The 19946-nt window shown below is 48.6% G+C and overlaps 2 protein-coding genes across 10 annotated transcripts in view; one reads left to right on the top strand and one right to left on the bottom strand.

Annotated features, from left to right (window-relative positions):
* LOC119446212 (RNA-binding protein cabeza) overlaps window positions 1-5487 on the top strand; it is a 16874-nt gene extending 11387 nt beyond the window's left edge. For all 3 annotated transcript variants that reach the window (XM_037710575.2, XM_037710574.2, XM_049663996.1), the window contains 5 exons: window positions 2095-2198; window positions 2864-2993; window positions 3545-3758; window positions 3912-4217; window positions 5138-5487. In XM_037710575.2, coding sequence (XP_037566503.1) covers window positions 2095-2198; window positions 2864-2993; window positions 3545-3758; window positions 3912-4217; window positions 5138-5174 — 791 coding nt within the window. In that variant the 3' untranslated portion in view covers window positions 5175-5487. The remainder of the gene's footprint in view (window positions 1-2094; window positions 2199-2863; window positions 2994-3544; window positions 3759-3911; window positions 4218-5137) is intronic.
* On the bottom strand, window positions 5336-19946 carry LOC119446213 (uncharacterized). 7 transcript variants are annotated; one of them, XM_049664004.1, is made up of 6 exons: window positions 19449-19946; window positions 16632-16693; window positions 10316-10432; window positions 6820-6846; window positions 5691-5765; window positions 5336-5629 (listed from the first exon to the last, which is right to left on the bottom strand). In XM_049664004.1, the coding sequence occupies exons 1-6, from the start codon at window positions 19531-19533 to the stop codon at window positions 5609-5611; spliced, it is 387 nt and encodes a 128-aa protein (XP_049519961.1). In that variant the 5' UTR covers window positions 19534-19946; the 3' UTR covers window positions 5336-5608. The 7 variants fall into 7 exon arrangements, with proteins under 7 accessions (XP_049519961.1, XP_049519958.1, XP_049519962.1 ...); XM_049664001.1 differs by lacking the exon at window positions 10316-10432 and adding an exon at window positions 10992-11108 and having other exon boundaries at window positions 5336-5765; XM_049664005.1 differs by lacking the exons at window positions 6820-6846; window positions 10316-10432 and adding an exon at window positions 10992-11108.

Raw genomic sequence — 19946 nt, 5'->3', positions numbered from 1 at the left:
GTGGTATCCCAGTTGCTGTGGCATTGCACTGCTGAGCTCGAGGTCGGGGGTTGAATCCCTGCTGCATTCCAGTGGGGGCGGAATGCAAGAAATGCAAATATGCTGTACATTGGTGTACGTTAAAGATTTCCAGGTGATCAAAATTATTCCAGATTCCCCCAAAACAGTGGTTTTGGCACGCAGAATATAAATCAAGATTGATTGGGGGGAGTTAACGTAAGGTTTAGGTCACAGCTCTCAATACATTCTGAATTTTTTCCGATTCGAAGTCTAGACATTCCTCATTATATTCGTGCAAATGCATTATCTTCTTTGCACATATTAACACTTGTTGAGAGAACGTTGTTATAAATGGGATTTTCTTTAAATAAAGGTGCCAGTTAGAATTTATTCGTGCAAGCATAAATAATGGTCTAAATGATTTTATTGAAATCGGCATTTAAATTTAGAATGATTAGTAATTGTCATCTATCTTCTGCAATGCTAATTTGCTAAGACTTCCATGTAGGACACTAGGCTGATGCCTGAGTAGATAGGTGTTGGTAACCTTTCATTACTGATAAAAGCAAACGATTTTGTTAAAGATTTCAATTAATTATTGCAAATGGGGTAGCATTCCTTATACTACCCTCAGCAAAGGGTTTTCCACAAATCAGTCTGTACTATGCAGGTCATTGGCCTAGTGTCTTACATGTAGGGCTGCATTAATGGGAATTACTGCTTAGACAGTTAGATACGCAAATTCACAAGCGTACACTTCTGCCTTCCCTAGTAAGCGAGGGGGAAAGACATCAAAAGAGGTCAAGCTGAATATTGTATGTGGCATGGTATAGTTTTCACTGTCATGTTCTAGTTGGTTGCAGGAATGTTGCTCTGCTTCGCACGGAATGGTCTTTAGTCTTCATGGCCATTGCAACTGGGTGGTCATACCTGTGAATATAAGTAAATGTGCTAACCAACTGCAACCGCCTTTTAGCATAGCTTGAAGCAGAATGTCTTTGCTTTAAAGATGACCACAACCTTGTCAAGCCAAAAGAGTTGGTCTGCATATAGGATGCTGCGTGCATAGGTCAAGGTCTGTGCGAGAATCTAGTTCACAAATTTGCAATTGACCTCGACAAGGTTACACCTGATAGTATGTGAACGAGCCACATTTTTGGGTCAAGCGTTCGTAAGACAAGGCTGGGACCGTCAACGTACCTCTGAGAAAGCTGTGCCCAGTTTCTCCTGTGACAAGTTCCTTATTCCTGTAAAAACAACTCATAAAAGCTGTATTTAACACGAACTACTGTAAGTGCACAAGGCAAAGCTTACAAAATATGCTTTCAGTGGTCACATGAATGGTTTTTGCTAAGCACTGTTCTAACTAATCGTCTGTTAGCAGCTATGCACCGGGACACTGAATCTCTTCTCGTGCTTCCACATAAAGTTGTATTTGTGGAGCGTCTGAGGTCATAACTAAAGTTTATTAATGGCATTCTTTCAGCACAAATTGATGTAACGGAAGGGTTCAGTTCAGTGGTTTAGTCTTTGGTCAGGTGCTTGAATTTGAAAAGATGGGCTTGTTTACTGTTTTCCCCATTCTATCAGCTGCTGCACACCATTGTGTATCTAGAAATGTTGTATGCCTGTTTGTTTCACGAACTGTGGCAAACAAAGAAAAGCGAATGCAAGGGATTTCTGAATTTGTTAAAATGGTAGCATGGAAGAGTAAGAACTTTCCTAGTGTTCCGACACTATATTCAAGTCAAAGTGTGAGCAACCTGCAGACCGCTTCTGCGACTACAGCACTGGAAGCATCTTGCTTCTATTCTTGGTGCTAAGCAAATTTACCAACAATCTGTCTGATCCTAAAGATGCGATACGCAACCATCTGCTCAAGGCAAACGGTCTGCAACTTTGGATTAAAGATTGTGTTGAAGTGGAGCCCCGAGAGAACTTTCAATTCAGTTACAGGTCTTCCTAGCAGCCACTGAGGCCTAGCTCAGGCTCCTGTAGTTTCAGAAGTTGTGCTATTTGCCTGTGCGCCTGGGACTTGTCACTTCAGCGCTGTGGAGGCCATCATTGCTAAAGCAGTGTGCCCTGGTTTTGTAGGACCTTCCGAGGAGATGGCCGACACCATATTTGTCTCCAACTTGCCAGAGGATGTTGGCGAGGTTCAGCTGGCTGAGCATTTTGGTGCCATTGGACTGATCAAGGTGTGGCTTCACTTTTTCTTTCTTTCCCCTCCCCTCTTGTTTGGCTGGGGAACTTCCCTCTTTTTTTTCTTCGGTAAAGGCAGACTGCATTGTATTCTAGAAAAGCCCGACTTTGCAAGTATGAGGTACTTTTACTGAGTGACAAAGGCATAAATAAAGAAAAAGCTACTTCGAAATTCGTGATGTTGCACTTAACATACCAGTGCTGCCATATTTGCACAAAAAAGAAAAAGGCAGAGAGTATATTCATCATTCTGTGCAGTTCTACCTTAGCAGCTCATTTGCGTTTCTCTCCCGGTTTGAAATGTGAAGCTTTAACATAGTTTGTATCGCGTAAAGGACTGTGTAAACTAGAAACAATGTTCGTGGCCAGAGTTTTATCCAACAAGGCTCGTAAAGCATCTCAAAGTGTACACACGGGAACAGTTGACAGATTGAATGGCTTCGGTGTTCATCATTGTAACACTGGCAGCAGGATGGCATGTTAGGTTAGGTGAGGGATGCCAGCCACAAAACTCAGTTGTGTGAACATAATGGGCATGAAATAGACTGGTGTATTCACAATGCACCTGTATGATACATAATACATGGGTTTGGCCCTTAATGGTACTGCATGTTGATGTGCAACTTATAGTGCCGACTTTGACACCTTGATCGTTTGACAGATTGATAAGAAGACTGGTAAGAACAAGATCTGGATCTACAAGGACAAGATCACGGGCAAAGGCAAGGGAGAGGCAACCATCACTTATGATGATCCTCCTACTGCCGGTTCAGCCATCACGTGGTTTCATGGTGAGTGTACTGAATAGATTTTTTTTTATGCAATCTTGATTTGTATGTTTTTGTTTTATTTTTGTTACACATTTAGGATTACTGGTCGCAAGGACAATGCTTCCTACAAGGCACTCTGTAGGCTGCAGTGCCATATGCCCGTTACACTCTACTAGCATTTGTACAAGCTTCAGTAGAGTGAATAAGCTCAAAAAAGCTTCTGTTGGCAGGAGCACTAACTTCTAAAGCAGGCCTTTTGAGGGCATATACTTAAGGATTAGCCAGATTTCTCACATGCCTAGAAGATTGTAAATGGTCTCGTTAGTTGGTGCCATATTGATGGGCCTTAGTCCACATCTTTTCTCTCCACGCTTGCTTCTGTTATTTTCCTGCATGTGCTAACGCCAGTTCCCCCACCTTCTTTCTTTTTTTAAGGTATTTGATAGTTTGACACAGAGCTACATCTGCACCATGAGATGCCATTGTCCTGTTCAAACTCTCACTGTTCTAAGAAGTTCCACTCATCCAGGAATAGCACTGTGTGGCTTCTGATGATCACTTGTATTGTGCAGGCAAAGAGTTCATGGGTGGCAAGATCAATGTGGAGCTAGCCCAGCGCAAGACTCCATTTGGCGGTGGCTTTGGTGGTGGCATGGGTGGCCGTGGAGGGCCCCGGGGTGGACGAGGTGGCCCCCGAGGCGGCGGAGGCGGTGGTGGAGGAGGCCGTGGAGGTGGTCCTGATAGTGGCATGGGTGGCCGTGACGGAGACTGGAAATGCCCCAACCCGTAAGTGCTGATACTTGTTGCAGCTATGAATCTACACGAGGCACACACCAACTTACTCATAAGTTTTAATGAAGCAGCTTCTAACTCCCCAAAATGTCAGTCCACATCTACAAGGCCTAACATAGTCTTCTTAATCTCCCCATCTCCTTGCAGGGCATGTGGCAACAACAACTTTTCATGGCGTGTTCAGTGTAACCGATGTTCAGCCCCACGCGATGGTCCTGGCGGGCCTGGAGGTCCCGATAATGGGCCACCAGGGATGCGGGGTGGCATGAGGGGTGGACCCCGTGGAGGTCGTGGTGGCGACCGGGGTGGTCGTGGAGGAGGACCACCGATGGGTGGAAGAGGTGGTGGACCACCCATGGGCGGAGGAGGCCCACCAATGGGCGGCCGTGGTGGTGGCTTCGGACCGGGTCGTGGGGGCCCTGGTCGCGGCGGACCCATGCGAGGTGGACCCGGGTGAGTGCAATGCAGATGTTGCATTCGGGAATGATTTTCAGAACTGCTGCTCTTAGTGTTCGTCATTTAGGCTTCTGTAGGCACTTCAAAGAAGCCTTCAATTGTGAAGTGCAGTGAGATCCAGCATGGCATCAGTGCATGCTTTCATCAATTTGAGACACCGTGCTGGGTGCACGACGTTTAAAGTCCACGCAGCACCAAAAATTGTGTTGTCAGATTGCAGACTGTTTCATTATTTCCTCCTTTAGCTCATATCTTGGACCTACTGCGGTCAAGTATGCTCAATCTTGGTATCCTCGGGTTTTATCAAATTCATGTTAAAATGGATGTATGCAGTCGTGCTGCATGTGTGAGGCTCACTATGCTCCCTATGTGAGTTAGCTTCTCATGCAGTAAGACAGTTGTTAATTTGTACTTACTAGGAATGGGCGAATAGTGCCCCTGAGCACACTGCACTCGGGGGGCGACTTTCGAGTCGCGAAAAATTGAAAAAGTATATATATATTTTAAAAACCGAATATAATGCAGGATGGACGGAAAAAGAAATAGTACCTCTATTCAAGGAATTGCAATTGGGAAACTAGTTCTCTTCATTCATCACCGCTGTCTGAAGAGGGTGCTGAGCTTTCCTTGGGCGATCACTTTTGCAAAATTTTGCATGATTCGGCACTGAAAGCGTCCCCGACATGTTTCTGACGCTGTCCTAAGCTCGATATCAGCGCCAGGAGAGCTGTCGGCCATTACTTCGAAGTGTTCCGTGCCGGGATGAGCAGATTCTCGCAAAAGTGAAACTATCTCCAAAAGTGATCGCCTGAGAATCAAGTCATCTTCGTGCCGTACAGCTTGTTGAGATTTAAGTACTTTTAAGTGCATTTAGCATGCTTACATGTAATGGTTTATGTTTAATTTTTTTCTTCCAGCGGAGACAGAGGCGACAGGAGAGCACGACCTTACTAGAGAAAGTAGCCTGTGAAGTGGTGTTGACCCTCCGTTGGCTGCATTTGTTGCTCCATCATGTTTGTTGACCTGTATCAATTCCTTCATCCCGTTCATCGACTTCACAGTACGTGCTCATGAAGAAAACTGTTTTAGTTCCGCCATCCTTCATGTCAAGACATATGTACTTTCAAGTGACACTGTCTCGTGTACTGATCTGGTGCGCCATTCCACGTTGCTTTTTTTTTTTTTAATTGCACTTGCTTATCACCTTACATTGTGTGTATAGTGTAACTCTTGTGTGCACCCAAATAAAGCTCTTTTGTTCATTAAACTGGTATTGTTTCTTTTTATAGCTTGCCAAAATTTTATACAATCTTCCTTGGCTCTGCAGTGGTAATGTCCATCTCAGTGCACATGATCCGTTTCTCGATACAAGTGCGTTGAGCTTCTTGTCATTTAGCTGCTGCTGATGCCTGCAATGAAACTTAGCATGGAGTGTTTCCTGAATGCATTGCACAACAAATGTAAACTTACCTCGAACTGAGTGGTGAAAATAGTGCTGTTGAGGCAGGTTTCAACCATGAATGTCAACCTGGCTTTATCTTCATCCTGAAGAGGTGGGAGGGGGTAGGGAAGGATTGAAATGTTACTAGCATTCTAACCAATTGCCCATCTGTTCATGGCTGCAGCAGCCCTGAACGTAAAGCAGTCCTGGATACAAGTTCGGGCATGTACAGAACTGAATCAAAATCTACAACTCGTCACTAGCGTTCAGAGAGCCTGGATGAGAACATTACTAAAACCTGAACATATAACACGGATTAGCAAGGGCATTGCCATTGCAATTTGCCAGCAATTCTTGCAACTGAAACCAGAGACCATTTTCATATACTGTCTTGATGGCCAACATGTCTTGCTAGGGCACGAGGCCGAGCTAGTTTGGATTCATAATAGACGGAGCAGTGAAACACGGCGGGGACCATTGTATAAATAACACTTGCGATCAAATAAAACATTTAGTTGAAAGTTAGTGCTGTGTATGTGTCTTCTTATTCTTGGTCCCCGTCATATTGCGCTGCTCCATGTTATGAGGCTAGTATGTACTAGGTACATCCGTTAACAGAACGCACTTAATTTAGTGTCCTTTCAGTATTCCTAGACAGCATTACAGTTCAACTGCATTATAGACCAGTGTTGGAAATGGGTATCAGTAGCACATGCTGCGATTTTGTGTCAATTTGACCAGCTATCTTTAGGTATTCATGTGCCCAGATTCTGGCATGCTAGAATGTACTAGTGCATGCACTTGTAAGTGCATGGATATGACCAGAGCTTGGCTGGACGCATAAAGCTAAAGCGAATGTTGATACAGGTGAACGTCTTATCCAAAATGCCTTGCCGTTTCTGTGACCTGCTTATCTGATGGTGTCTGCATACTTCATCTGCACACTGAAACTGCCATAACGCCTCCCGACCATCCCCATAGAATTCCAATGCAAAATTTCTACTGCAGTGAATGCACTGAAATTTTCCCAGCTTGCTGCGCAGCTCGGGTTTACCATGCCATGTATTGTTCAAGCTGAAAAATTTGGTGGCGTGGCCCCTTTAAAACGGATTGTCGTGTTCATTGAGGATAGTGGTCACTTAATTGCAGTGTACTTACGGTTTGACTTGGCACCAGTAGTTCAGTCTGAAATGCAACATATATGTATTTTTTTTTTTTAGATCTCTTGTACCTTGCATTGTAATGTAACATATAAGGCTGATCGACAAAGTGCTATCCTCTTGGCTTGGACAGAGTACTGCAAAGCCATTGAGTTGGATGTAGCGAGATGTCAAACTGGTTCCCACAAAGCATGGGCTGGCGACCTGCTCTTGGTTTGTGCTTATCATTCGGAACTCGGGAACCGAACAATATGTGCTCCGGGGAGGGGGGGGGGGGCAGCTATTCTGTAAGTATCCACTTGGACATGTCCAGTTCGTCTGGTCCTGAAGTTTTGTTGACTGGGCTGAGGTACCCGTCAGAAAGAGACGGACGCCCCCAGCCAATCAGCACTTCAGCAGCAGACGAAATGGACATGTCCACTAGGTGGACATTTACATAATAGCCCCCCCAGCCTGGTTGACAGCGTAACCTCGTGCCTGCGCTTTTCGCGCCGCGGGATGGCCCGTGTCGTGCGCTTCATCATCTATAGGGACCCTAATAGCACATGGTGTGATTGCGCAGGCGAAATGGAACATTTTGATTAGCGTTTAATTAAGGACATTTTATTAAATGCGTAAGCATTTCTATGCTTGCCCAACGAGAAAACTACGTCCGTCCAACCCGTAAGACGATCGCTTTCAAGATGGAGCTTGCAGCAGCGAGCAACTTCGCGCTGCGTGTCGCTTCAATGCGAACGAAGCGGCAGGCAGCGCGTATTTTTTTTTTTTTTTTTTTTTATATATAGTTGGCTTCCTCAGGTATTACATCACTCGTCCCGCGGGGCAGCGCATGAGTAACCAGGGGCAGACGAATATCTGGACCCCCGTGAAACGCAGATCACGCGAAGCTGCCATCGAAGGCGAGCTCTGATGCGGGAAGGGTACTTCGCCTCCTGGCACCTTGTGCTCCCAAATTAATTTTGCGGTAGAACACTCCTTGGGTGGTGCTTACATCTTCAAACAACTGTATACCAAAGAATCCTGACTCGGGGCTAACTTCGATTTCGCTATTCAACTATATGTAAAACGCAGATAGGTTTAATGAGAAGACGACTTGGTCGATTTGAGAAAGCGAAATTCTAGTGACAGCAGAATTTTGATATAGTGCCTGTTTTTTTTTTTTTAATTGCCAAAAATTTGTAAGTTTCGAAAAATTATGCAGAAACCATCGACGATGTAGCCAATGCAAGCCAATAGCTTGAGCAAGGTGGTGGTGGTAACAACTTTATTAGAATGCTGCTCAAGGTCTGGCTTGAACAAGCAAGCGACTTGCCGCCCATCGCCGCAACTCGGTTGTCCGAGAGCTCGCAGCCTTTCACTCGGCGCCTTCCCTTGCTTTCCCGTACTTCCTTCGTGGCAGCCGTGGAGAGCGAACGCGCCCACTTGATGCTATGATTGGCGTGTCGGCGTCAACGCCTTCAGCGTTCGATGGAACTCTGGCTTGCGCATGCGGTGTATACTTCGTGGGTAGGGGTGAGAATCCGCTATCCAATCTTGTCCGCCGCATCGTCCGCGATGGGCTGGCTGCCAGCGAGAAAGAGACGTCCGAAGAACGAGCGAGTGTCAGCCTGCCCTTCTCCCTCCGGTTGATCCTTTAACTCCCCGCCGTTCGCTTGCCCGAAAACGCGCGCGCCCTTTCCCTTGCCGCGACGAACGATCGACAATGCGCCCCCTCCCTTTCTCCTTTCCTCCTCCCTCCACTCGGTTACGTGAGAGCTCACGCGCGACACCCCCCCCCCCCCCCCTTGCCTCTCTTCGAAACTCGTAATTAGGGAGAGCGCTAAGCAAATGAGTATACAGAGCGGCGGACGACCACAACTCGACAAATGCTTCGTCCTTTGCTTAGCGATATACACTGTAAAATCATTTACATCCTTTTAGAGCGCAGCTCTTAGCGCCCGTTTCTGCGTTTCGCGTCGGCGTCGTCCTTCGGCGTAACCGAGCGAACGAGCACTGCGAACCGCAGCGCAGCGGGGAATGAAAGACGGTAATAGCGAAGAGAGTGTAGGAGGAGGGTATGGCGAAAGCGTGATAAGAAAGGCATAGTGCCGCGCAAGACGGGCTCTGCGGCAACGACCGCTACGACATGGCGCCAGAGTAGCGCGCTGTCGACTGTTCACCATGGCTAGGTCACTCTAACCATGGCATGCGGCGAGCGCGTCCACCGATACCATATATATGGAAACAAAGCGCTGCATGAGCGGAGGTCTGTCTGCAGCAGCTGCTGTGAATCGCGCCCACGCGCTGCCTCTCGCGATCTCCTGATTATCAAGGTAGTCGCGCCACACTTCGCTCCGTTTGCGATGTGCCGCACGCGACAGGGTGTCCGCGCCAGCCAATATATCGCGAAATGAAAGCACGTACGTATATAGCTGCGTTCAAATATTGCATTAGGGAGTATCGTAATCGTCGGTTAATTTCTTTGGGTGTAAGGGCGCGAGCTATCGACAGATTTAAACCCTTATTCACTTTTGAGGGTGTCAATTTATAGTGTAGCACTCGCTAATTAACATATCAACTAGCCCAAACCACTACCCTTTCTTAAGTTTTCTAGAGAGTATGTCCCATTTCCCTCGCCTTGTCCTGGTGAACGAGCCACAGTGCCAGCGCCCCCCTCCTCCTCCTCTTTCCTCTCAGCCACTCGGGTTAGGTGAGAGCTCATGCGCGACGCGTGCAGACCCTCCCCTAAACCCCTCCCTCCACCGCACCTCTTCGCAACTCTGTTGCCCGAGATCACGCGCCCTTTCCCTCGGCGCGTTTTGTCGCCTTCTCTAGCCCGAGTCCACCGACCACGAAAACGACCGCAAGAGCCCAAGAAAGCTATTCGCTTTATTATAATAGAAGCACAAAGTTTATAAATCCGTGACCCTGCGCAATAAACAGAAATATCGCCGTTCTGTAAAATGCCTCCGTTGGAGCCATCTAAAGCCGACAAATTCGAAATGAAGTTTACAGGTTACGTGAATTCGTTACAATATTTACGAAGTTTTTGCAAAAGTCCTACTCACAAGTTAGTTGTATGTTTCAAAGCAGCTTATACGTATATACCAATTATGACCTATTTAGATGTGCAATTAGGTCCAGTCTACAGGATTGTGATTTGTTTTTTCATTGTTTAGTGACAAAGTTGTAAACTTAATAGTTTCGTTTTTTTGTAATTTTCGGCAATCTTTATTAAATATATAGATGGCTTAAATAAGCAATCTGCTTCTGATAGTCACTGGAATTTAGCTTTTTCTTTTGAATGCAACATACCCCATAAAAATAGATGCAATGGTTGTCGGGAAAAACATTTTTCTGTTCCCTTGCATTTAGATACATTAAGTCGTCAACTAAATGAGTGAAACCTAAGTGTTCTTGCTGTTAGGGGACACGTCGCGAAGTGGCACACGGAGCCCAGTGTCACTTTTTAGCGCGCGTGCTAGGCAGTAACAGCGATGGGGTCAAACACGTACAATGCTGTTGGCTTGAGTGGTGCAGCTTTTGTTCCATGCCTGCTTGACCTGCTGAAGGTCCGGCGTCCCAGAAGCGGTAATAGCAGAGGGTTGGCTCTTCCCGAACGCCTCTAGCATCTGAGATACAAGTAGCGGGACGAAAAAGAGGGCACATGTATACTATAGTTCGTAGTACAATCTAACCCGGATATATCGAGCTCACATATAACGAATTATTTTGTATAACTAACAGTAAAATCCTCTTGAAAATATTTGTATAGAATTTTTATTTTATATATCGAATTACCTATATATCGAACTTTCTTGTGATCCCCTTCAGGTTTGATATATCCGGGTTCGACTGTATATGTATACGCGCGGATGATGTTTTCGCAAGCTTATGGGCACCAAAAACTCGGGACTACTCACGGGCTTAAATAAGCAATCTGCTTCTGATAGTCACTGGAATTTAGCTTTTTCTTTTGAATGCAACATACCCCATAAAAATAGATGCAATGGTTGTCGGGAAAAACATTTTTCTGTTCCCTTGCATTTAGATACATTAAGTCGTCAACTAAATGAATGAAACCTAAGTGTCCTTGCTGTTAGGGTACACGTCGCGAAGTGGCACACGGAGCCAAGTGTCACTTTTTAGCGCGCGTGCTAGGCAGTAACAGCGATGGGGTCAAACACGTACAATGCTGTTGGCTTGAGTGGTGCAGCTTTTGTTCCATGCCTGCTTGACCTGCTGAAGGTCCGGCGTCCCAGAAGCGGTAATAGCAGAGGGTTGGCTCTTCCCGAACGCCTCTAGCATCTGAGATACAAGTAGCGGGACGAAAAAGAGGGCACATGTATACTATAGTTCGTAGTACAATCTAACCCGGATATATCGAGCTCACATATAACGAATTATTTTGTATAACTAACAGTAAAATCCTCTTGAAAATATTTGTATAGAATTTTTATTTTATATATCGAATTACCTATATATCGAACTTTCTTGTGATCCCCTTCAGGTTTGATATATCCGGGTAGTAGTAAGTGACTTTTAAAATGAGGGTGAAGATAAAAGTGCAGCGCCGTAACTGTCTCTCGTTATGAGGTCACCTCAACAGCACTGCACGGGGAAGGGATAATGGGAGTTAAAGAGTGAGGAGTGAAGAGAGGAGAGCGTTATGACCCTGAAGAGGGGAAGAAGAAGTAGCGAAAACGGGGCCTATAGCCGCGTGTAGAGTGTCGTGGTTTCAAAGAAATCAAGCAAAGCTGTGAAAGCTCGCTTGATTATAGAAGGGTGACCACGGGGGAAAAGCAAAACGTCCGCGTTGTCAGATGGGAGTCCGAGGCGGCGATATGCGGCTGTTAATGAGTCGCGGGCGTGGATATAGCCGGCGCACTCAAGAAGAATGTGGCTCAGGGTTTCATCTGTGTCATCGTTGCAGCTGAGGCAGACAGAACTGCCGGTGCCGGATAGATGAGCAACTCGCTGGGCCGTTTTGGCACAACCAACGCGAAGTCGGAGAAGAAATGTTCTATCGGCTCGAGAGAGCCCCAACTTCGGTAGGGGACGAGGCGGAGCACCGGAGGCGACTCGCGCGTCGGGGTGTTTGGCTCTGATGGCATTAGAGGTTGTGTGGCGGGCAGAGTCGAACGGGCAAACGAAGTCAGTAAACGGTATGTCCTGGTCGTGTGCATGTTTGGCAAGGTCGTCCGCCAGTTCATTTCCTTCGATGCCGGCGTGTGATGGGACCCATTGAAGAAGAAGGTCGCAACCATTTTGTTGAGCGTATGCGAACTTCATGGAAAGGCGTTGGCCGATGAGCGGGCCTCTTTCCCCTTTAATAAGGGTTTGTAGGGCGGCGCGAGAGTCGGTGAGTATGGCGACAGCAGGTGGGAGATGTTCGAGAACAAGGTCGGCAGCCAGGTCAAGTGCTGCAAGTTCAGCCAGAGTTGAGGAGCAACTGCCGCGAAGGCGACACTGTTTGCGGGTTGACAGCTCTGGGATGGTGCAGGCTGCTGCTGCGGAGCCGTTCTTGAGAACCGAGCCGTCAGTGAACACTTTTACGCGGCCAAAAAGTCTTTCATCGAAAGTGGCGGCGACTTCCTGGAGAATTGCGCAAGTGGGGGTGTTCCGCTTGCTTCTTACACCCGGAATGGTTGTGTGAATGACGGGCGGGCGGTGACGATGGGGAGTGGGGGGGAGCCAGCCACAGTAGGGGGTGGGCACCAGGGAGTGAAACTCTGCTGCTCGCCGTCCCATGCAGGAGTGGGTGAGGGAGTGCAGTCGCAGAACAAGGTATTGTCCTTGGCGGGTGCGTTGTAGCCGTTCGACGTGATTGAGAGCGCGCCATTGTGCTCTGACGGACAGGGGGAAGTCTTTGGCTTCCGCGAGGGTGGGACCAATTGGTGAGGTGCGTGGGAGGCCGTATAGTTGTCGGATGACTTGCCTGTGTTGCATGTCCAGAGTTTCCCATTGGGAGGGTCTAAGAGATGCCAGAGGAAGTCCGTAAAGGCATCTTGAGGTGGCAACGGCGTTGTATATCCTGAGGGCTAGTTGCGGGGAACACCCGCGGCCTCGAGCAAGGAGGGAGCGCGCGGCGTTTGCAACTTTGGTTGAGCCCTTGCGGAGTGCCGCTACGGCTGGTTTCCAGCTGAGCCTGTGGTCGATTAGCACTCCCAGGTAGCGAACTCTGCGGGACCACGGGAGGAGCACACCGCGCAGATGGAGCCGAGGAGTCTGGTAGCGCCCGCGAAATTGGGGGTGTACGAGCAGGGCCTCGGTTTTGTTAGGCGATAGGTTGAGTCCTATGCCAGTGAGGTAGGAGTCGATGGCGTTTATGGCACCCTGTATGCTTCGACGAACCTGCGTGCCGCTTGACGTGGGACCAACAGCGAAGAGAGCCAAATCGTCAGCGTAAATGGCTAGGCGGACGTCAGAAGGGAGGGTGCGCGGGATGAAGTCGGGAAGGCGTGCCAGTGCAAGATTAAAAAGGAAGGGGCTGAGGACGCTCCCCTGAGGGACACCAACGGAGATGGAGCGAGGTGAGCTTGTCGAGCCCCCGACGCGCACACGAAAGGAGCGGCCGCTAAGGAAGGCAGACACGTAGGCCAAGAGCCGGTCACAAACACGGATGGCGCGCAGTGCGTCCATGATGGTGTCGTGCGGGAGGTTGTCAAAGGCGCTTTTAACGTCTAGTAGGACAAGGTAGCCGACATACCCTCGTTGTTTGGCGTCTTCTAGTGTAGCGATGACGTCAGCGAGGCAGTCAGCGGTCGCACGATGCCGTCGGAAGCCGCTCATTTCGGGCGGAATGAAGTCCAGTGCGGCGGCGATCCAGTCGAGCCTACGAAGCGCCATTGCCTCGAGAACTTTCCCAGCGGCGGAGGTGAGGGAAATGGGCCGGTAGGAAGTTAGCTGGGAGGCTGGTTTGCCCTTTTTCAGGAGGGGCACAACGGTGGCTTCTTTCCACGAGGCTGGAATGACTCCGGTGCGCCAAACGACGTTGTAAGCTTCGAGGAGGTGAGGGAGTTGAGAGTGGTCGAGGTTGCGAAGCATTTGATAGGTGATGCCATCGCTTCCCGGTGCAGACCGACGTTTGCGGCTTTGGAGCACAAATGTGAGCTCGTAAATGGTGAAGTCATCACTACACAATGCACGGATCTCGTCTCTAATGCCCTGTGTAGGGAAGTAACGGAGAGGTGCAAAAAGTTCGCATTTGTTTTCGTCGGGAGGGGCCAATGAAACGGCGTGAGCAAAGGCGGGTTCATGAGGCAGGACGCAGAAGTTGTCGGCAATCAGTTCGGCGACTTGGGCGGAAGTGATGTGACGCGCGACTGCGATTGACAGGGCCGGGCAACGGGGGACTTTTGGACGGAGCATGGCACCGAGGATGCGCCAGCATCGGGACTGGTTTCGGGGGTCATCCAGAGTGGCACAGAGCCCAGCCCAGCTCTCGTTGCGGCGTTGCCTCGCGTGACGACGACACACGGCATCAATACGGTTGTAGAGGGTCCAGTGTTCGGGTTTGGTGGTGCGAATGGCTACACGTTGTGCTCTCCGGCGAGCGGCTCGAAGGTTGAGCTGTTTGATGTCCGGAGCAGGTGTGTTGGCGGGCACAGCACAGGAAACAGAAGCACTGCTGGCGCACTCAGCGATGTGTGTGAAGAGGTCTGACGCGACTGGCACAGTAGCACACAGTTCGCGGAAACGAGGCCAGTTCACTACACAGTATGTGCGCACTTGTTGGTGAGCATTGTGGAGAGGCTCGAGGACGATGGGATAGTGATCGGACCCCTGTGTGTCGGGCTTTCGGTGCCACTCGTAGTGACAGCGCTCCGACACCAGTGAGAGGTCGATGACGCTGCGACTCTTGACTCCTCGTCGAGCAAAGGTGGGCTTGCCCGTGTTGATGACGAGGAGACCAGCTGCATGGATGGCATCAAAGAGGTCACGCCCGTTAGGGTCCGTGTGGCCGCTCCCCCAGGATGTGTTGTGGGAGTTAAATTCCCCGCACAAAACATGGTCACCGTTGACGCGGACGACTAGACGATTGAGGAAGTGGCAATCCCACCTCCGAGCCGGCCGTACGTAAATGGAGGCGACGGTGGTGTCAACAGAACCGACGCGGACAGTGGCAACAACGCACTCAACTCCGGTGCACTGGATATCCGACACAGACACGAGGGCATGTGGCAATTGTGCACGGATGTAGAGTGATGCGCGTGAGCGGCCGGGAGGATGTGACGAGTCGGCGCAGGGGTGATCGGCACATGTGGTGAGTTCACAATTTGTGGCACTGTGGTAGGCGATGAACCCAGGAAGTGTGAGTTCCCCCTCGCGAATATGAGTCTCTTGCAGAGCCAGGACATCGTATTTACTCTGCAGGAGTTCACCCGCGAGTTCCGCATGGCGGCAGCGCAAGGAACGGACGTTCCATTGCAGTATCCGCGGCCGTGGAGCGAAAGAGTTAGCCATGATGAGTCAGGGCCTCGTGGGCGGCTAGCGCCGCTGTGCACAATTGGTGGACGGGGGAGTCGTGTTGGAGGGTTCCAAGGAGGGCCTTTACGGCTGCCGCGAGAGCAGCGATAACAACATCCTTCTGCGAGTCAGAGTTGTCGTTCTGTGGCTGAGGGGGCGGCGTCAGGGCAGGTTGGCCTGTGAGGGCTTGACTGAAAGTGCGGCCGGGCTGAACGTGGGTACTCGGACGAGCTTCGGACTGCGTTTTGGATGCAGCGGAACTTGACAGTTTTTTTGCTGCACTCACGGCCTCACGGCGGGAGATGGGCTGTGGAGCTGCGGCCATAATTTCCGCAACTTTCCGCTCTTGTTGCCAGCGGGGGCAGCGAGGTTCGGTGGCTATGTGGCGGCCGTTGCAGTTGATGCATTTGGGGTGGGGGGCCGTGCATTCCGCCATGCTGTGCGAGCCGCCGCAGCGGAGGCAGCGAGACTGCCCTGTGCAGGTGGGTGCAACGTGGCCGTACCTCCCGCAGTTGGTGCATTGGAGTGGGCGGGGGCGTCGTGGGCGCACAGGTCGTTGCTGTTTAAAGAGAGCAACTTCCGAGGGGGCTGTACTGCCGGCGAATTTGACTACCAGGTTGCGGCCGCTGCGCGCACAGGCGACAATAGGGGCCGAGCTTTCGATATTTTGTGCGAGAGTGTCGCAATCGAAGGTGGGGTCGACACCGAAGACGACGCCGGTGCAGACGTTTTTGTTGTTGGCAGCTTTGGCCTTCACATCAACACCGCAAATGGTAGAAACAGCCAGGAGTGGTGAAGAATCGGCACTGGGTTCACAGTCCACGGCAACAACGTTGCCTCGTAAGTTAATGCGGACACGCTTAGCACCAGGCACTTTGGAGAGCTGGGCCGCGATGGCGTCCTTTGTGGCGGACATGAAGTTCGCTGTTCTTGATTTGGGCCTGAACAGAATAGTTTCAGGCGGGTTGGAATGAGCGACGTGCTGTGGCCGAGGCTGTTCGCGCTGGAGCGGCTGATAGCGGCGGCGCCGTTGTCTGGGTGCTCGTGTGAGTTCTTGGTTGGGAGGAGTAACCTCCTTGACAGTGGTTTGGTTACTGTCTACGGTGGGCAGAGATGATGCAGGGGGACAGGTGGTCGTACCATGGGCAGGAGGGGATACCCTTTGGCTTGTTTTGGCAGACTGCCAAGGGGTAACATGAGCGTAGTCCGTTTGGGAGAAGGCGTCCTCAATGAGGGGGCGAATTGGCCCGAGCGCGCAGCTCTGTGTACGAGGTTTGGATATATCCGGGTTCGACTGTATATGTATACGCGCGGATGATGTTTTCGCAAGCTTATGGGTACCAAAAACTCGGGACTACTCACGACTGGGTGCATCACCTTCAGGACGCATTCCGAAGCCCGGTCGAACACCATGTCAGAGACTTCTGAAAATGTCAGTGCCACATACATGTGTATAGAAGAGCGCCCTATAGCGTGCTCCACTCAATTCTGAGATTAACTAAAGATGAAGGTGTTTGCCTGGCCGACGGCCTGGCATGCTATTTCAGTTGTTGGGTGAAACATACAGGGTGTTTCAGCGAACACGTTAAAAATTTTTTAAAGGTTGCCTGTGGCAGATAGCACAATTCTAGTTCATCAGCTGGTGTACTGGTGTACTCGAAGAGGCGCGACATTACTGCCCCCCCCCCCAAAAAAAAAAAAAAAAAAAAACTGAAATGCATAATCAACCAAATAACAAAAAAATCCCTAATTAAGTTTTTTAACTAATTACCTTATGTATACACTTGGATCGAATTCTCAGAATGACACCAGTTTTAAGCTCATGAACTATAATTGTACTATCTGCCACAGGCAACCTTTAAAATGTTTTGAAAGTATTCGCTGAAACACCCGGTATATGACGTACACAGTGATCAAACACACAAACGGCATATACACCTATAGACACGCACAAATCAAACTATTCATCAAGTCACATTAAGGTCCGTGATTCTCAAAAAGAAGGTCGCAGTTTCGCCCGAAAGGCGAAGCAACGATTGGGATAGCAAATTAGTGGACAGCTATACGAAGTAAGCTGTCCACTATGAACAGCTTACTGGCGTTACATAGATTATGGCTTTCATAGATTATGAAAAGGCATTCGATTCAATAGAGATACAGGCAGTCAAAGAGGCATTGCGTAATCAATGAGTACAGCAGGCATACGTGAATATCTTGGCAAATATCTACAAAGATTTCACAGCTACCTTGGTTCTCCACGGCCCAAGGATGACCCCGCAGTTTTAAGCTAGAGTCGGGGTACAAAGGTAACGCAGCCTTCAGAGATTCTCTGTCTGATTAATATCGACTGAAGTGGCATAAAGCATACTGAAGATCATTAGAAACACTGCACACTGAACACATCGGCAAGTCTAATGACTAAAGTTTGCATTTAAAGTATTTGGTGTATGCCACATTGAACCTGATGCGATGAAATTAAGGCACACTTTGTCTATAGTCTATATCATATGTTGAACTCGCAAGATGGGTCTATTTTGTAAAGAGGTCCCTATTGAAGATTAGCACCAACAGTACGAAATCATAGCCGCAGCGTCTTTCCTCGAAAATGGTGTTATATTTGAGCCTGTCAAATTGCCATGTGCGGCTCCTGCAAGGCGGTCAATTCATAGTATTGCCAATCTCTCGGCCATTTGATTAAACGTTCTGCTCACTTCACTCACGATTCTTCGAGCTCGCGCGCGTCCAGTAAGTAGGTCGAGCTCAGCGAAAACTTACTGCTCCCATACATGTCATGGAAGCACTGCACTACGCCAAGTCCATTTCTTTACAAGAACTCGAAAAAAAAAAAAAAGTGAGTTGCCTTAAAAACGTGCATTTTTGTGATCACTCATCCTACCGTATACCGGGGCTGAAATAGGCCAAAAGACATCACCGTCATATATAGTAAATCCTTATTATTACAAGCTCATCGGGACAAGAAACGGGCATTGTTATAAGCGGTATTTCGTTAAAATTAACGCGGGAAGCGCTCTCCAACAGAGCAGCAGCTGAAATGAAGTCGTGCTCGACAGACAGCATGCATGACAGTGGCGAAATTCCATTGATGCCCCGTGAGCTGTCGTCTGTCGGATTATCATCCTATCATCGCGTTGTGGCCCCGATTATGATGATGGTGATTATTATTTATTGACATCCCTTTTAAAAAGGGGTGGTGACAAATAGTCACATATAGCGCCGAGTGGCGCGCCCTCTCGCGTGTGACACAAGCTCCGTACTAAGCATTTTCTTGTGGTAATAAGGGCAATTTACTAATCCAGCTAAAATTATTTTTTTCTCTCTCTAGTGGCCGTTTAAATGAGAGAGCTTTAATTGCGCGCGACATTCATGAAGAGCCGATCCACGCTTTGTGGCATCGTTGCACCAATTATATTCTACTACGTTTCACCGCTCGCATTGTAAGCGAATAAATTCTATATGTATACTGAAATCTGTTCAGCTGAACGGGATCACCAACATTTCACTAATCATATTCTCACTCGTTACTTAAACCCGCATATATTGTAATATAAACGAATTGAAGTGGGTGACTTCTCAACGGGCATACTATTGGAACGAATTTCGAAACTATAGCACAAGTTTTGAGATAACGTCGCCAAACTTGCGGTAAGTACACGCACTATTTTTTCACTTACTGTTAAAAAAATTCACGTTTTTTTTATGCACTGAAGTTCAAAAATAACTAGAATATCAATACATTTCGTCGCACACACTTTGGGAACGTAAACTCGCGTCATCTTCAGAATGTTTTCCAAGGGCATATGCCTTGCGAAATCACTGTCTACAATTGATACATTAGAATATGTATGTGCCGTATAAAGCAAATAAATTATAAATTAGCGATGTTTCGATAATTAGTCCATTACGCATTTAAATTTCTCGTGCAAATATAGTGTCAGCCTTTCAGACCAATCAGGCTTAAGAATTAGGCTGCATGCCACGGACTTTTTTTTTAATTATGCATGTGAACTGTAAACAAATAATAATAAAAAAATAACATACACATCCGCTCTGAATAGCAAATAGAGATTTTCGCGTTCACTCCTGTATATATAGAGTGGCATATATCGCATGCTATTGAGCAAATTTCCGGCGTATGCAGTACGTCACCGCTGCACTGACCTGAACACTTGTAGGCCAAAGCGGCGTCGTCTTTAAGCATCCATAGGAGCAGCGACCAGCGGAGAAGCCCTGATGTCCTGCACATATCCTTCGAGATGCGGGATACGCGTCGAGTGTGTATTTATATATATACTCGGATACAGAATAGCCACGACTGTCCCGTCCTCAACAGACCGGCTGGAAAGAGGTCCGCGAACTGTCTTCTGGCGGGCAAACTCGTATAGCGAATACGTTAATGCATAAAGCGAGAAACAATTCCTATACCCCCACCCCTCATTTGCCCCGCTCGAAATGGCGTCGAATTAGTCGAAGGGCGATCAGCTGCGGCTGACATGACTGCGAGTAAGCTGCGTGTTGACGCAGGCGCAAGCTGAACCACCGGACCCTCGGTCGCTTGGATACACCGGAGGCCTAATTGAATGAGTAACGTGTGCACGGGGTTCATTTCGTTTGCGTTGGAAGCGGGGAGACTGCGGAGGCATTGGGAAGGCGAAAAGA

This window comes from Dermacentor silvarum, chromosome 3 (genome assembly GCF_013339745.2).
Source record: "Dermacentor silvarum isolate Dsil-2018 chromosome 3, BIME_Dsil_1.4, whole genome shotgun sequence".
In the NCBI taxonomy this organism is placed as follows: domain Eukaryota; kingdom Metazoa; phylum Arthropoda; class Arachnida; order Ixodida; family Ixodidae; genus Dermacentor; species Dermacentor silvarum.
Note: the sequence above shows the minus strand (reverse complement) of the source record. Positions and strands in the feature narration are given on the sequence as shown.

Bases quoted from the DNA above. Each gene is read 5' to 3' on its own strand.
- LOC119446213 (XM_049664001.1), bottom strand. From the start codon at position 19,533: ATGTGCAGGACATCAGGGCTTCTCCGCTGGTCGCTGCTCCTATGGATG. The intron at 6,847-10,991 runs GTACGTGTTTGA...GTTGCATTTCAG, and splicing joins CCACTCAAGCCAACAGCATT to ACTGAACTACTGGTGCCAAG. The intron at 5,766-6,819 runs GTAAGTACACTG...CCACCTCTTCAG, and splicing joins TACTGGTGCCAAGTCAAACC to GATGAAGATAAAGCCAGGTT.